Raw genomic sequence first — 18,273 nt, forward strand, 5'->3', positions numbered from 1 at the left:
GACTTACCACTGTGACGCCAAAGATGATGACAAAGACCAGGGAACCAACTCCAATCACAATCACGACTGTGGCCCATTGGGGAATGAGCAGATCCTCCTCTGCAAACTCCACATTTGTGTTCAGGTTCATGGCTATGACTGCAGGGAAACGGAAAGGATTGGCTTGCGATCAGAGAGCTGCGATGTCCAACTACTCACCACTAAAATCGGTGGCCACCGGATCAATGATGTATTTGCCCATCTGATAGCTGGCCGTGACTAGTTGCTCCTCCCGCGGCCCGGACACGCTGTCCGTCTCATTCTCCTCGGCATCTTTGTCGGGCAGCGCAGGTGCCACAGGTTTGGTTAGCGCATCGTGGAACAGCTTCCGGATCTCCTGCGTGTCCACGTCCTCCGTTATGTTGGCCAGCTCCACGTAGTAGTCGACCAGCACACTGCCCTTGCTGAAGCTATCGATGCGCACCTTCTTGTACCACTTGTTCAGCTGATCGGCGCTGGAGTACACTTCATTTAGCTGAAAGGAGAGGAACGAGCAGTGAGCATTCAACAGATGAAGGCAAAGAACGGAGGGCGACGCCTACTTGAGCCTCCAGCTCGTGGGCCAGATTCTTCCACTCGAGCGTGTTGTGATCCAGGAGCTCGGGTTTCCAGGCCACGCCGTCGATGATCTTGATGGTGGCCGCCAGATCACAGTCGGCCGTGCAGTGTCCCGGCTTTTTCGGCCGCGGTGTTGTCGTTGTCGTGGTGCTCGTTGTCGATGTGCTGGTGTTGGTGGTGCTGCTGCTCGCGCTGGGCGTTAGCAGATCCTCAAAGTTGATTGTCTGGGCATTCAGCTTCTCGATGGACAGCGGGGTGGTGGGCGGTGTGGGCCAGCCGGTGAACTCCGTGGTGGCTCGCGTGGGTGGACCCTTTTTGATGACCACCGGCGGGGTTCCGTCGGATGAGGGCGTGACTGCATCAGCCTGGCCATCATTTCCGGGGTGCGGCATGGTCAGGCGATGGGATCCGAGACGCTTATGAAAGCCTTTTGGGAAGACTACCTTTAGGCCGCTTCCTTCGCTTGCTGGCGCTTCAGTGGTGCTTGACGCCACCGCCTTGGGCTTATTTGTTGTAGTGGAGGTGGAGGTTGAAGTGGAGGCTGGATGTACCTTCGGTGACTTGAATCCCGGGGGCAGCAGAGAGGGCAGCAGATCCTCGTCGCTCGAAGTGTCCGCCTTGGCGGTCTCGTTCAGCTTGAAGCCAGGCGGTAGGAGAGCGCTCAGATCCTCTATTTTGATGGGTTTCACACCTTCGGGCAGCTTGGGGATGGCGTCGGCCTTCTCCTTGGCGGGCGCTTTGTAGCCAGGAGGCAAGAACTTGCTCAGATCATCGAAAGGCACGGCCACGGGATGGGATCGGGGCGTGGTCGTCGCAACGGTGGTGCTGTTCAGCTTGAAGCCGGGTGGCAGGAACTTGGAGATGTCGTCCACAGTCGTGAAGGCGGGTCGCGGGGTGCCTTGAACTGTCCTCGAACTTGACGCCACTGAAGAGACTCTCCAGACTGGAGCTGCTGCTGCCCTCGTCCGGACTGGTCGTCGTCGTTGTCGTGCTGGTGGTTTTAGCTGTTGTCCTGGGTGGCTTGTAGCCCTTGGGCAGCAGACCCGCCAACGCCACATCCTGTACTGTGACCTGACCGTTCTTGAAGGACCGACTGATGGTGCTGTTGCGTCCTGGCTTCCTAGGCGGCTCCACGGCGGGCGCTTCTGTCTTAGAGGTGGTGGTTGTGATCTTTCGGTTCTTGTAGCTCGACTTCGGCTTGAATCCGACAGGCAGGAGTCCGGCCAGCTCATCCATTTCGCTCTCGTCAAAGTGCTGCACCTTGACCCGACTGCTGCCACTGCTCGTGTTGCTCGGAGCCGGCGTGGTCTTTCGTTGGAACTTCCTGATGTGCGGCGCAAATGGACCTAACCCGGATCCGGATCCCAGTGTGGTGCTCGTGGCTGGTGTGGAGGAATCCATTTGGCTAATGATCGGATACTTCCCGGACAGCAGGCCGCTGGACAGCTCCGACTGCACACGGTCCAGTTTATCGATGATGCTTTCTGTGGAGGCGGCCAGTGGCGGGGCTGTGGATGTGGACGAGGTGGAAGTGCTCGGCTCCTCGCTGCTCTCCGGCTGCTTCTGTGGGGGCTGCTGCTGCTGCTGCTTGGAGTGCACCTTGCGCTCCAGCTCGGAGAGCATCTGCTTGGTCTCCTCCTGCTCGATGGCCGGGAAGGGCAGAAAGCGGGCTCCGTTGATGCTCCGGCTTGGCAGTATCGATGCCACTACGACATAGTTCTCGGTGGCATTGGCAGTGTCCCCGTTCGCGGGCAGGTTTTTTTTTTGAAGATCTGGATCTGTGAACTCCTCCTCTGTCTGGACCTCTTCTGGCTTGCCCTCATCCGGGGGTATACTCGGCGTTACCGGAGCCGGAAGCACTGTTGAGCCATTGACCACGCTCTTGGTGGTCACCACGGAGATGACCTCGCGCTCTTCCTCGTGCTCGCTGCTGGTCGTTGGCCTAGAGCTGGAGCTAGAGTGCTGCGTTTCTGTCTCACTGGTGGAATCCTCGGGTTCTGCCTCGCCCGTTTCCTCATCCTCGTACTCGTACTCCTCGCCCTCGCCGAGACCCTCTTCGTCATCGTAATCGGATGACTCGGATTCTTCCTCCTGCTTGGCCTTATCATTGGGGGTGGGAGAATGAGGATCCTCCTGCTTAGGAGTGGCTGCTTCCACCTGCCTGGGAATAACAGGATCCTGCTCCTGCTTGGGAATGCTCTCTGGCACTGGCATTTCCGTGGTGCCCTCCACCAGAATCTCTTCGGTGGATTCACTCTCCAGAGGCATAGGTGTGGTAGCCTTCTCCTTTTCCTTTTCCTCATCCTCTGCGTACTCATAGTCATTACTGGCGGGCAGGGTGGTGGTGCCTTCACTGGAGCTTGTGGTCTCCGACGAATCGGTCTGGGACTCTTCGGTGCTGCTGGTGCTGGACGGGTCCGCATCCTCCTCATTTTGGGTAACCGTCTCGGGGATGGCAGCTTCGTTCTGGGTGACTATCACTGGGGTTACCTCTCCCTCCTCCTGGAGCGGCAGCTTCTCCAAACTGGACGACTCAGAGTGATCTTCTGGCCGTTCCCCAGACTCCTGCTCGTACTGCTCTCCGCTGTCTACCTCTTCTTCCAGCTCCTGCTCCTGCTGGGCCTCATCCTCTTCCTCCTGCTCTGCGCTCTCAGTGGTGCTGGTGGTGCGGGCCGTGGGGCGTGTCAGCTTCAGCCTGCTGTCGCTGTTGTAGTTGAGAGGGCGCTTGCTGGTCGCGGCCAGCGGCTCGTTGACCTCTCGACTGATGAACACAGGCCGCCGGGGATTGGGCGACTTGCGTCCGAAGCTGGGCCGATCCGCGGGTGTGTTCTGCGTGGTCGTGGTCGTAGACGTCGCCTTGGAGCGGTTGCTGCCAAAGCGATTGTACCGCTTGCTGCTCACGGTCGTGGATGTGGTTGGGGCTGTGGAGCTGCCGGGCTGGTAGCGATTGCGTGGCCTGTACGGACTTGGCGCTGGGGTGGCCGGAGACTCGGAAAGGGACGAGACTGTTGCCTGAGACTGTGTGCGCGTGCGTGTGGGCGAGAACCCACCGCTGTTGCCAAAGGGACGTTTGCTGGACGTCGGACGCTTGGCGCTCTGCAAAGAGAGAGATGGAGATGCAGAGATGAGCGGATGTTAGCTACGGATTGCAGATTCGCGGAGGTAACTCCAGTGCATTGTTACGGATTACGGAGCAGCCCAGACCAGGCCAGACCGTTCACAGCCTCGAATCTTGCGGTTGTCGTCATGGGAAACTGTTACAGTTTCGACATGGACACGAAACATCACAATCTCTGCGCAGCGCTGCGGTTCGTCTGTCAATTGTTTTGCGTGCGAACTCTTCTCAGTTGCAGCCCCCTGCCGCTTGCCGCCTGCCACGGCCCCTAGCCCTCATCCGAGCCATTCAACTGATTCTCCAAAATTTGTCTAAAGTGTTTTGTGCAAATTTGCCCCGCACCATCCCCCCTTTTCATCCCCTGGAGCTGTCCATAATTTATGCGCTCGTATTTATTTAATTTTTATGTGAAGGCAACCTCCAACTGTCTACAGCTCTGGGCTTCCGACTGGAGACTTTTCCGACGGTTTCCTCTCCGCAGCTTGCCCAAGGATGAACAGTATCTTCACATTCACAGACTAATCATGATTAGTCTTCAGCCAATCCATTTCCACTAATGACAGATCGGGCGCCCACTGGCAGTGCCATTATTGTCGCTTAATCGTGAGCTGATTTGATATTTGAGTCAGCATTAATCTCGGCAACAATTTCGCTCAAATGGCCCCAAACAAATTGCGGCAATTAAACTGAGAAATTTATGTGGGGGCACCTAAAACACGAAGAGAAAGAGAGCGGCGGAACAATGATGAGGGCAGGCAGAGATCTTTTCCCCCCGCTTTGACATTTCAATTACAAAATGTTTGAAGATTTTTGAAGTAAATGAAAAAATTACGACATGAGATGGGATGGGAAGACAGCTCTATAGATTAGCCTTAAAGACTGAAATGTATGAATGCTATTAAAGTAGAAAGGTAGGGGTTTATCTGAAGAATAAATGGACTTGTTCCGTTCTATATCTTAGAGATCCTTAGAGAGGGCTCAGGCTCTGTTTTTAGAGATCACATGCACTCTTGAAAGCTACGAAACTGGTTACCAAAGAAACAACAGGTGGACGAATGTGGTATAAGTAGTCGTATACTGCAATAGTACGGGTATACCCTCTCAAAAGTGTAAATATTTATTGAGTAAACAGAAACATCTTGAAAACATATAAACAAACAAAACAAAACTGCCGAAGAGCCCCCTTGATAAACATTTCTGTGGTTTGCTTTTGCCAAAAACATTAGTGGGGGATCGTGGAATGTAATGTTGTTCGGGTGAAAGGTAAAATATATTTTTGCCATAATTCGATTGAACTTTTTTGTGGTTCTTAGCTATATACAATATTGTTGAAATCTAGGCAAAAAGAGACCCGACCCGTGCCGAAACGAACTGGTTCTGAAGTCTCTTTTTTCGGCCTGCCTCAAAACATTTAGCGGTTGGAAGTCACGTAAGAGCAGAAATGGCTTCCAGCCATTCCAACTACAACTCCGACACCGAACCGAGCCGATGCCTGATATTGGCCAAAATCAGAGCAGAGCCAATTGTTTTGTTAGCTCTTATGCAATGCCAAAAACGAAATTGTTTCTGTTTTCTGTTTTTGTTTGGGTTTCTGTGTTTCTTGTTATTCCAATTGAAATTGCTTTTACTTTCCCGATCCGATCCGAACAGCGATGCGATCCACTTCTCTATTCGCTTTCCCTTCGCTCTCCTTACCTCCCTGAAGTGGGCCAGAAACTGCGTCTTCTGGTGAGGCACATTGATGCGCTGCGTCTGGGGCTGAAAGCCGCCGCTCAGCCTGTTCCCTGAGCCGACGCTGCCGTTGCGTATCGCCCTGGAGCGTGTGAAGCCGTTGGTCAGTCCCGTGGACGACGACGCGGACGTTGCACCAACTCCGCCTGCCGCTGCTGCTGCTGCTGCCCCGGCGGGCACTCCGAAGGGGCGTGGCGAGATATCGTAATAGTCCGACTGGCGATTCGGTGGCGATTTCTGTGGAAAAACATTGTGTTGGGTTAATGCTGAGGCAAAGCTAGTCAGGGGTGTAGGGTTTGTCGAATGATACAAATAGTTGATTAGAACTGCAAGCAGAATGAGTTCTTTTGAAAGAGCATCCTCTCTCTCTTTCTTGCTCGAGAGAGCTTTCATTTCATTATTTAGAGGAAACCCCCCCGCAATCTTTAAATTCATTTGAATAACTGGATACTGGGGACTTCTTTTTTGTAGGTATTCTTCCCTCTTTTATCTGATTACAATGATCCATTCATTTATGAATCAGCATCGTTTCTAGAAAGATTCAAATGTGTGTCTAACATTTAAAGCGATCTATAATCTATGTACTCTTACAAAATTGATCCGAAGAGTAACGTAAGCTGACACAGGTTGGACTTTGATAGAGGTGAGGTCTTAGATTGATACTCTCGGGGACCCCCCCCTGTCCGGTAAAGTGACAGAACTACCATAAGCTCGACCTAAGCTGCGACTCTGTAGCACCTCAAGTTGACAAAGTTGGTAATCTTGGCTTGACCATGTCTGGCACTTGAATGATCGACTGTGGAGGTCTCGCTCCCCTGCCCAACGTGCTGCAGACAATGCCGAAGCGCTTTGGAAAGATTTTGGAAATGAAATCGACGTCGAAAGCTGCAGCAAACAATGAAAATGAAGTGTATCAAGGTCGTTCCGATATTCAACGACTCCCTAATTATCCAGTCCCCGTCCCCGTCCCAGTCGCATACAATGCCAGTTTCGCCCCAAAGTACTTGCTGCTCTCGTTGTTATCCATTATTATACCCGATACTCAAAATGAGTATTGGGGTATATTAGATTTGTGGTAAAAGTGGATGTGTGTAACGTCCAGAAGGAATCGTTTCCGACCCCATAAAGTATATATACTCTTGATCAGCATCAACAGCCGAGTCGATTGAGCCATGTCTGTCTGTCCGTCTGTCCGTCTGTCCGTCTGTCCGTCCGTCCGTCTGTCCGTCTGTCCGTCTGTCCGTCCGTCCGTCCGTCTGTCCGTCCCCTTCAGCGCCTAGTGCTCAAAGACTATAAGAGCTAGAGCAACGATGTTTTGGATCCAGACTTCTGTGAAATGTCACTGCTACAAAAATATTTCAAAACTTCGCCCCGCCCACTTCCGCCCCCACAAAGGACGAAAATCTGTGGCATCCACATTTTTAAAGATACGATAAAACCAAAAACGCAGAATCGTAGAGGATGACTATATGTTCTAGAGTGTAAAATCTCAACCAGATCGTATAATTATTATAGCCAGAATCAAGAAAACAATTTCATTCTTTCTCGCTCTGTCTCTCTCTAACACACAGGTTTCATGGTCGGCTTTGCCAATTGCAAAATATGAGTTCAAGGATCTCAGAACCTATAAGAGCCAGAGCAACCAAATTTGGTATCCACACTCCTGTGATATCGGACCTTGACCGTTTCGTGTCCAAATTTCGCCACACCCCCTTCCGCCCCCGCAAAGGACGAAGATCTGGGGCATCCACAAATCTCAGAGACTATTAAGGCTAGAGTAACCAAATTTGGTATCCGCACTTCCGTTAGATCTCACTATAAAACGTCTATCTCAGAATTTCGCCCCACCCCCTTCCGCCCCCACAAAAGACGAAAATCTGTTGCATCCACAATATTGCAGATTCGAGAAAACTAAAAACGCAGAATCATAGATAATGACCATATCTATCAGACTGCTGAATCTGGATCAGATCGGATCATTTTTATACCCAAAAGGAACAAATCAATTTGCACTGGCTACGCAGCGCCCGACGTCACGCTCAGACTGATTTTCTGTCTCTGTCGCACGCACTCTTTGTCGTGTCGTTTAATATTAGCGGCGTCTGCCGGAGGAGAGCCATACTGACTAAGTATCGGGTATAACTGTAGAGTTGCGGTGTCCGCAGCAACTCACAACGTTCCCCCTCGTTACTTATTAGTATTGTTTGGATGTGGATTTGGTTTTTTTGAAAGTCTGAGCCCCAGCTCCGAGCTGAAGATGGGGCTGCATTGGCTGGGAGAGGTTTCTGAAGTTGAAGTTGTGCTCTGTTAAGCAAATTGCATACAAAACGCGAGTTTTGTTGCTAAAAGGCTCCGCTTCTTGGCGGAGCCGTTTACGCATCAGAGCTCTCCTCCTCCACCGATAGCTGGCAGCCATTTGTGGGCCAAAGATTTTGTCCCCAGCCCACAGGCAGAGATAGAGATAGCGACTGGGGAAATGCGGCATCGTTGGACCTACTCTGATTAACAGACAGTCCCAGCGCCATCCGACACCTTCTCGCCTGTGAGGAGGGAAGTGTGGGATCCGTTCGCTACTCTGCAAATGATCTCGGATCAAAAATTGCACTCTTCCATTGTCAACAATTGGTCTGCTGGAGCTGCATTAGCCGTGTGGTAGATGGTTAATGGTTAATGGTAAAGAAGAAAGCGTCCAGTCGTCAGTCGTTGGACGATAGGTGAAATTAAAAGAACACAAATTTCTAAGACATTTGTCAATATGGATAGCATAATGAAACTATGAAAGCTCCGCTCACGTACGAGTGGTAAGATGGGTATGTGGAAAGCATATGGCCGACGAAGAAGACGAGGGGTTTGGGTTTATTGCACTGGACTTTCCCCTTGGACCAGTGGGGCGGGGGCCAATCAGCCATTCAGTCATTCGAATGAATCACACTTTTCCATTATGCGCTGATGATAATCGAAACAAATGAAGTGCCATCTAACCAAGGATCTATCCAGGAGCACTCTGCTGCATCTTCTTCGGCCTGTCTTCATTCATCAACTATCATCTATCTCGGTGCCAGAGGCCTACAATCAAGAGGCTGCATCTGACCGAGGGCCAAGTTAATTGAGTTTTTGTCTGAGCCACGCCAAGCAGCAAGCCGTAAAGAAGTCAGTTCCATTAGGCAAATCAGTGGAGCTCCAGTTTGTCCGCAGCACAGACCTCTTGCTGTGTGCTCCGTCTTATCCACAGCCTGCCGCCCTCCATCCTGCATTCTGCCACTCTGGGCCCTCACGGAGAGCATTTCAATTTAGGGCCAAGACTGGAAGCAGACGGCAATGTGCGTGCTCATCGGCATTTGAAGAAGCTGGTAATAAACAATATGAATTTACACTTTTTATACCCGATACTCAAAATGAGTATTGGGGTATATTAGATTTGTGGTAAAAGTGGATGTGTGTAACGTCAAGAAGGAATCGTTTCCGACCCCATAAAGTATATATATTCTTGATCAGCATCAATAGCCGAGTCGATTGAGTCCTGTCTGTCTGTCCGTCTGTCCGTCTGTCCGTCCGTCCGTCCGTCTGTCCGTCTGTCCGTCCCCTTCAGCGCATAGTGCTCAAAGACTATAAGAGCTAGAGCAACGAGATTTTGGATCCAGATTTCTGTGATATGTCACTGCTACAAAAATATTTCAAGACTTTGCCCCGCCCACTTCCGCCCCCACAAAGGACGAAAATCTGTGGCATCCACATTTTTAAAGATATGATAAAACCAAAAACGCAGAGTCGTAGAGGATGACTATATGTTCTAGAGTGTAAAATATCAACCAGATCGTATAATTATTATAGCCAGAATCAAGAAAACAATTCCATTCTTTCTCGCTCTGTCTCTCTCTAACGCACAGGTTTCATGGTCGGTTTTGCCAATTGCAAAATATGAGTTCAAGGATCTCAGAACCTATAAGAGCCAGAGCAACCAAATTTGGTATCCACACTCCAGTGATATCTGACCTTGACCGTTTCGTGTCCAAATTTCGCCACACCCCCTTCCGCCCCCGCAAAGGACGAAAGTCTGGGTCATCCACAAATCTCAGAGACTATTAAGGCTAGAGTAACCAAATTTGGTATCCGCACTTTTGTTAGATCTCACTATAAAACGTATATCTCAGAATTTCGCCCCACCCCCTTCCGCCCACACAAAGGACGAAAATCTGTTGCATCCACAATATTGCAGATTCGAGAAAACTAAAAACGCAGAATCATAGATAATGACCATATCTATCAGATTGCTGAATCTGGATCAGATCAGATAATTTTTATAGCCAAAAGGAACAAATCAAGAGCCATACTGATTTAGTATCGGGTATAACTGTAGAGTTGCGGTGTCCGCAGCAACTCACAACGTTCCCCCTCGTTTCAATTAAGAAACACGCTGCACGGTCCCCCCCTACCTTCCTCCACCTCCACTCCACCTCCACTCCACCACTCTGCAGTGCATTCGAAGCTTTGAATATTCAACAATAGTCGGGAATTACTTGCTGATTCGTTGATATGCAGAAGCCGATTCGCTTTGTTTGTCTTTGGTCAAGTGAAAGTACGCGTACGTACGCCTGGGGGTGCGATGGCTACCGCCATTTCTCTCACGCAACTATTTTATGTCCGTAGTTTGATTTGAGTGTTTATTTGGATGCCCCTGGGCTGCGTTTTGACTACGGAAATTGGAATTTTGTAGCAAAAACTTACCGCAAACTGTGAGGTGCCGCCAAATGGCGATCCGAAAGGCGAACTGCCAGCAGCGGCCGGCACCTGTTTGGCGCCATTCTCATTGGCTATGAATAGGAGCTGCTCCTGGTAGGAGCCCGGAGCTGGGGAGAATCCTCCGGAGCTGCCGCGGAAGTTACCCAGCGACTGCTGCTGCTGTCGGGGAAAGGCACCAGAAGATGGCACAAATCGCTTTTGTGATGGGAAATAATAGCTGGAAGTATCTGCAAAGACGAAGGTCATATTGGAGTTAATTGTTTTTAGGGCCAGGCCAATGTGTCAGCAATCAATTAATTAATTAAGTGTTCACGCACAAGTACTCTCCTCTTGACACCTTTCAGCGCCTTTTGCATCGTTTAGCCATAAAACAGTGCTCTCAAAAACCAAAAAATCATTGCAGTTAATTTTGCGAAAAGTGTAATAAATAAATAAATAAATAAAATAACATAAAGCCTCTGGCTGGCAAACAAATAAATAAATTATTTCCCACTTTTTGGGTCACACATTTGTCACAGCATGGCAAAAAAAAAAGTTGCCTCTCTTTTGGCACGCATTTGTCGAGCAAAAGTGAACGGAAAAAAAGGGGGATCCCATTGGATGATGAATGGTGGGACGGATTCTGCCCATAGATGAGATTTCTTGCTTCTGCTTAAAAGATCAAGCAGCTATTGGTGGTATCTTCACCACAGTTCGTCGACTATTGCGGCAACAGCTCCAACAAATATTCATCATACTATGAATAGTAATAACAGTTTATTTTACTCATATTATATTTTAAAAATAGATTAATTATCTAAAAGTGCCCAATTTCGAGAGTGCACAACTTTGTCCCATTTTTCACGTCTTCTTTTTGCAACATCTCCTCTCTTCTTTTATGCCAATCTGAGCTATTTTTACAGGATTATAAATGATTGAAAAACGAAAGTGTAACAGACTGAAAGCGGACATTAACTTCATTTCGCCTTGTGAAAGCTGCAGCCGACGCGACGTTGCATGCGTCACAATCCTGACTCTTTGACCCACAATGTTGGGCCTTATAACAACAGCAACAAAGTAACAAGCAAATTCATTTGAAATCACGCAAAGTTTTTTTCCGCCCCCCTATCTTCGGTGCTCGTCGGCCCGCGTGTCGACAGATTTTGGAGTCACTAATTGAAAATTGAAATATCATATGGCCGCAATATTTCAAACGAAATTGCAGCCGCTCCAGCGTCAGCGGCTCATTGAAAATTTTATCAGACAAATTTATGCAAGAGATGGGGAGTGGGGCAACGACAACGCCTACACCGAAATGATCGGGTTGCTGCTGGGGCGCACTCTTGGGCTTCACACCTTGTTTTTTTCTAAAATGTTTTTAACTACAAATAATACTCGTTTATTATCGCATATAAGAACGCTACGAGGCGTCGCATGTCTGCCACATTCGCTGCAAGCTGTCGAAATTGTTGAGCTGGGATCAGTTTAGGGATTGATTAATTGGTTTGGGATGTGTCGAAAAGTATTACCAAGATATTTATGCCAAGGCAACCATAGATGTTGCTCGCTAGATGTTTAATTAGAAGCTATCAGGTCGCGGCCCACTTATTTTTCTCTTTTTTTAGAGGATAGAACATGTAGTTCGTGTGTATTTTACATGTATTCTACAGTAAAAAACTGCTTGCGCGGTCATTCTAAAACTGCTTGCCCATAAGATCAAGTGGCCATTGAGAACACTTCCAACGCCTTCATTTGGCGGCGCTGCCCTCTAAGTTTCGCGTACACTTCGTATTTCTGTGTTCGGTTTGATTTTGAAAGAAAAGAACATCGAGTTCGAATCCCACCCAAAGCCACCCACTAGCTTTTATCTGTGGTTGATGAAATATTTATATAGTTTTTCCTTCTGCGATTGGGCAAGAGTTGTTGTGTATTACCCAAGCCTACTTACAAAGGTAGATCAAAAGGTAGATCAAATCGTTCGCTCTCCTCTGCCGTTGACTCCTGCACTATTGTTCCATGTGTCTAAGTGGGCATTGCAGATCTGATGTGAGTGAATACAATTAATTTTCTTTTATTTAAATATTTTCCCATTCCAGATCCATCTCATTAGTATTCTAGGCGCTTTTGACCCAAAATCGAAAAACCATCAAAACAATTGAATTTTTCTATATGTCGTGACACATTTGCCTATTTCTAGAAAGAAGTTTACATTAGGTACGATCACCTTCGGGCTTTTGACGCATAAATAAGCCTATCGTTCGTAATTTGAATTTATTATAATTGCCTGAGTGGAATCACTGATCTGATGGCCTCAGAAGGCCGTTACACTTTGGATAGCCCGTAAGTTTGATGTCGAGCACCCAATACTCTCACTCTATCCCCTATATCCTTTATTTCCTGCTATTTCTAGAACAAATGCGAAAGTAGGACGGTATAGAATCATTCGAGTACGACTTCGTTTCCGATTGTTGGGCTTTACTATGATTATTCTCCGGCGTTTGGCATTGGTTTGATAACTTTTTGATACCACTATTCAAGCCAACAATATGCAGCCAAAACTCTCAACTTCATCCATTTCCGCCCAAAGCTTTTGCTAAGGATCCACTTTCCTGCAGGACTTAGCGTGTTTTAAACTTCTTGTAGAAAACTTCCAAGGGAGTGCACCACTTTCTGAAGTGTCAAATGGTGCCCACCAAAGGAATGGAAATTTCCGAGCTGTACTGCAATGTGGAGGACTATCCGCAAACTATAAATTTTAATACAATAATCTATAACATTGTTGCTGTAGCTTTGGAAGTCTTTGTTCAAGTCTCAATATGACAAACAGTGGCAAAGGCTGAGCCCATTGAAAGTAAATGCCTCGCCGGCCTCAACGACAATGGCTTTCAAAATTTGTTTCAACTTTGCCGCCCGCCTGGACCGCTCTAAGCTAGTTCCTCTCAAACTATCGGCTGCATTTGGCATTTGCCAGCCCGAAACATCTGAAATAGCCACGACAATGGGGCGTTTTGTGTTCGGTTCAATACCATTTGCAGTTTCTGATCGGCGATTGGTACTGGTAACTGGTCCCTAGTCCCATCAAGTAAGTGTTCTGCTGTTCAGGTCGCACAGTGGGATTGGTTTTGGTTCTAGCTGAAGAATATTGACTGTTTAAAACGTAGATCTAAATGTGATTAAAAATGAATAAATTAAACACAAAACTAGATTTAGTGCTCGTTTCTGCTCCAATCTTACTACAACATTGAGATAATCCAATAATGTATGGCATATTTTAATATTCTTTTGTTTTCATCCTCTGGGATTTAACGTAGTTTTATTTGCACCCACTGTGCCTAATTACGTTCCACTGCTTACCTGACAGTTTGACATTTACAGGTTTTTTCAGCTAAGAATTTCAAACTTGCTGTCGGTGGCAGAGGCGCAGACCACTGCTGATTTCGCATCGCGCGCGTGTTTCGGCGTCTTTCGGCGTCTTTCGGCGTGTAATTGGTGGCCGATTGGGGGCTGGCTTGAGAGCATCCACGCTAATTATGCCAGTGACAATAGCATGAGCATTTTAAGATTCATTATATCCCATTGGGATGGGGATGTATGTACATATTGTTGCTGCAACCAACTGCGAAAATAAAAGCATGAAATGCTGCAGTGCCAGCCAGCGCTCGTTTTTTTTTTTTGTTTGTGCGAAATGTCAAGCCGTGGCGCAAAAGCATCAACAGAAGTGCAGCAGCAACAAAAGCACTGGGAAAGATCAACAAATGACGGCAGAAACAAGTTGAACTTTACGTTTTTTTTTTGTTTTCTTAACTTTAATCAAGTTTCTCGGCTGGCCGCTCTCCGCCGCCATGCATTCGCGGATGCTTTTGTATTTTTTTTTGCCGCTTCTTCATTTCTGACTGAAGGTCGTCCGCTGCATTTACAGTTTTGTGAAGATTCGATTGAAACAGTTTCAAGAATCTGATCACTGCTTGCAGTGCAGTTCTTAAAGAACTGCTTGCATTGCAGTTTTGAAAGCACTGCTTGAACAAGTGGCTTGTAGAGAATTTCTTTATAATTCATTCTAAAATTAGCAATCCAACCCAAAGATGTACAATCCCGTGAGAAGCAATCTACAATGGCTCAATCAATTTCGGATTTTTGAGTTATCTTCCATCAAGGGTAATAAACGCCCGAAATGAAGACACTCCCACAGCCATTACCTGGCGGATGGTTAGAAGTATAGTAACGAGGCCTGAGAGTAACCCCATAAATTCCCAGATGTTCGGCCAGGCATAACTCATTTCCTACCTCTGACATCATATTCCACCACGCCCAGTTCAGTAAACCCGATACTATTATTACTCTTGTGATTCTTTTGGTCTTGACAAAATAGATAATTTCATTTAATTTACTCACTTTTAATGGACTTGGCCGATGTTATCAGAACCAACGCAAAAGATAATGATAAAAGATACATAACAATACCCGTAAAAGCTTCAAAGGAGACAAAATCGACAAAAAAAAGAAGAAGAAAAACAGAGAACAATAAGCTTCCGACTCAGATCGCGAGCGATAATATCAAAGACAAACTTGAGAACTCTGTCAAGTGGTGGCGGCACAGACAAGACAAGACTCCTCCGGCTATTTGCTAATTAGAAAATAATGCTCTCAGCCCACTCCAAGGACAAGTCAGGCCCGGCCCAGCCCAGCCCAGAACTTTTGCAGGCCCCAAAGCTGAAAGTTTGTCGCCCAAGTCGTTTGTCTGTCGGGCTCTCTGTATGATAGAATATTTGGTTGGATGTTGCCATGGTGTCTGCTTGCATCAGAGGTGGTGGAGGTGGGTGTTTGCTCAACACAAATTAAAAGAAAAGAACATCAAGTTCGAATCCCACCCAAAGCCACCCACTAGCTTTTATCTGTGGTTTATGAAATATTTATATAGTTTTTCCTTCTGCGATTGGGCAAGAGTTGTTGTGTATTTCCCAAGCCTACTTACAAACTCTAATCCGCAAAAGGTAGATCAAATCGTTCGCTCTCCTCTGCCGTTGACTCCTGCACTATTGTTCCATGTGTCTAAGTGGGCATTGCAGATCTGATGTGAGTGAATACAATTAATTTTCTTTTATTTAAATATTTTCCCATTCCAGATCCATCTCATTAGTATTCTATGCGCTTTTGACCCAAAATCGAAAAACCATCAAAACAATTGAATTTTTTTATATGTCGTGACACATTTGCCTATTTCTAGAAAGAAGTTTACATTAGGTACGATCACCTTCGCGCTGTTGTCGCATAAATAAGCCTATCGTTCGTAATTTGAATTTATTATAATTGCCTGAGTGGAATCACTGATCTGATGGCCTCAGAAGGCCGTTACACTTTGGATAGCCCGTAAGTTTGATGTCGAGCACCCAATACTCTCACTCTATACCCCTATATCCTTTATTTCCTGCTATTTCTAGAACAAATGCGAAAGTAGGACGGTATAGAATCATTCGAGTACGACTTCGTTTCCGATTGTTGGGCTTTACTATGATTATTCTCCGGCGTTTGGCATTGGTTTGATAACTTTTTGATACCACTATTCAAGCCAACAATATGCAGCCAAAACTCTCCACTTCATCCATTTCCGCCCAAAGCTTTTGCTAAGGATCCACTTTCCTGCAGGACTTAGCGTGTTTTAAACTTCTTGTAGAAAACTTCCAAGGGAGTGCACCACTTTCTGAAGTGTCAAATGGTGCCCACCAAAGGAATGGAAATTTCCGAGCTGTACTGCAATGTGAAGGACTATCCGCAAACTATAAATTTTAATACAATAATCTATAACATTGTTGCTGTAGCTTTGGTAGTCTTTGTTCAAGTCTCAATATGACAAACAGTGGCAAAGGCTCAGCCCATTGAAAGTAAATGCCTCGCCGGCCTCAACGACAATGGCTTTCAAAATTTGTTTCAACTTTGCCGCCCGCCTGGACCGCTCTAAGCTAGTTCCTCTCAAACTGTCGGCTGCATTTGGCATTTGCCAGCCCGAAACATCTGAAATAGCCACGAAAATGGGGCGTTTTGTGTTCGGTTCAATACCATTTGCAGTTTCTGATCGGCGATTGGTACTGGTAACTGGTCCCTAGTCCCATCAAGTAAGTGTTCTGCTGTTCAGGTCGCACAGTGGGATTGGTTTTGGTTCTAGCTGAAGAATATTGACTGTTTAAAACGTAGATCTAAATGTGATTAAAAATGAATAAATTAAACACAAAACTAGATTTAGTGCTCGTTTCTGCTCCAATCTTACTACAACATTGAGATAATCCAATAATGTATGGCATATTTTAATATTCTTTTGTTTTCATCCTCTGGGATTTAACGTAGTTTTATTTGCACCCACTGTGCCTAATTACGTTCCACTGCTTACCTGACAGTTTGACATTTACAGGTTTTTTCAGCTAAGAATTTCAAACTTGCTGTCGGTGGCAGAGGCGCAGACCACTGCTGATTTCGCATCGCGCGCGTGTTTCGGCGTCTTTCGGCGTGTAATTGGTGGCCGATTGGGGGCTGGCTTGAGAGCATCCACGCTAATTATGCCAGTGACAATAGCATGAGCATTTTAAGATTCATTATATCCCATTGGGATGGGGATGTATGTACATATTGTTGCTGCAACCAATTGCGAAAATAAAAGCATGAAATGCTGCAGTGCCAGCCAGCGCTCGTTTTTTTTTTTTGTTTGTGCGAAATGTCAAGCCGTGGCGCAAAAGCATCAACAGAAGTGCAGCAGCAACAAAAGCACTGGAAAAGAGCAACAAATGACGGCAGAAACAAGTTGAACTTTACGTTTTTTTTTTGTTTTCTTAACTTTAATCAAGTTTCTCGGCTGGCCGCTCACCGCCGCCATGCATTCGCGGGTGCTTTTGTATTTTTTTTTGCCGCTTCTTCATTTCTGACTGAAGGTCGTCCGCTGCATTTACAGTTTTGTGAAGATTCGATTGAAACAGTTTCAAGAATCTGATCACTGCTTGCAGTGCAGTTCTTAAAGAACTGCTTGCATTGCAGTTCTGAAAGCACTGCTTGAACAAGTGGCTTGTAGAGAATTTCTTTATAATTCATTCTAAAATTAGCAATCCAACCCAAAGATGTACAATCCCGTGAGAAGCAATCTACAATGGCTCAATCAATTTCGGATTTTTGAGTTATCTTCCATCAAGGGTAATAAACGCCCGAAATGAAGACACTCCCACAGCCATTACCTGGCGGATGGTTAGAAGTATAGTAACGAGGCCTGAGAGTAACCCCATAAATTCCCAGATGTTCGGCCAGGCATAACACATTTCCTACCTCTGACATCATATTCCACCACGCCCAGTTCAGTAAACCCGATACTATTATTACTCTTGTGATTCTTTTGGTCTTGACAAAATAGATAATTTCATTTAATTTACTCACTTTTAATGGACTTGGCCGATGTTATCAGAACCAACGCAAAAGATAATGATAAAAGAAACATAACAATACCCGTAAAAGCTTCAAAGGAGACAAAATCGAAAGAAGAAGAAAAACAGAGAACAATAAGCTTCCGACTCAGATCGCGAGCGATAATATCAAAGACAAACTTGAGAACTCTGTCAAGTGGTGGCGGCACAGACAAGACAAGACTCCTCCGGCTATTTGCTAATTAGAAAATAATGATCTCAACCCACTCCAAGGTAAAGCCCCAAAGCTGAAAGTTTGTCGCCCAAGTCGTTTGTCTGTCGGGCTCTCTGTATGATAGAATATTTGGTTGGATGTTGCCATGGTGTCTGCTTGCATCAGAGGTGGTGGAGGTTGGTGTTTGCTCAACACAAATTCCAATTTAGTTTTTAATTATATTTACTAATACTCGCACTCCACTGACTACTGACTGCTGGTTAATTACATATGCAAACTTGTTACACAAAAAGTAAACCAAACCAAACGCAAGCAGCGAAAACAAAGAAAACTGTTGCAAGGCGGGTCGTCCGACAACTCTCCAGCTGGTTGCCTTCTCCACTACACTCGCCGAAAACTGGGGTCCGAAATTCGTATGCGTTTTAGAATCAATGTTCAACAAATAAACAGTTTTTCCGAGTGTATCTGTGGTCCGCTCTGTGGTGGCGGTTATTGTTAGA

The 18,273-nt window shown here is 46.5% G+C and overlaps 1 protein-coding gene across 1 annotated transcript in view; it reads right to left on the minus strand.

Annotated features, from left to right (window-relative positions):
* LOC117192260 (mucin-5AC-like) overlaps positions 1–18,273 on the minus strand; it is a 62,831-nt gene that overhangs the window by 1,101 nt on the left and 43,457 nt on the right. Inside the window, exons 2-7 of the mRNA XM_033396920.1 lie at positions 10,169–10,410; positions 5,408–5,680; positions 1,503–3,693; positions 582–1,462; positions 199–514; positions 8–138 (exon numbers count right to left, since the gene is read on the minus strand). Of these exons, the coding sequence (XP_033252811.1) occupies positions 8–138; positions 199–514; positions 582–1,462; positions 1,503–3,693; positions 5,408–5,680; positions 10,169–10,410 (4,034 nt within the window). The remainder of the gene's footprint in view (positions 1–7; positions 139–198; positions 515–581; positions 1,463–1,502; positions 3,694–5,407; positions 5,681–10,168; positions 10,411–18,273) is intronic.

This window comes from Drosophila miranda (assembly GCF_003369915.1).
Source record: "Drosophila miranda strain MSH22 chromosome Y unlocalized genomic scaffold, D.miranda_PacBio2.1 Contig_Y2_pilon, whole genome shotgun sequence".
Taxonomy (NCBI): Eukaryota; Metazoa; Arthropoda; class Insecta; order Diptera; family Drosophilidae; genus Drosophila; species Drosophila miranda.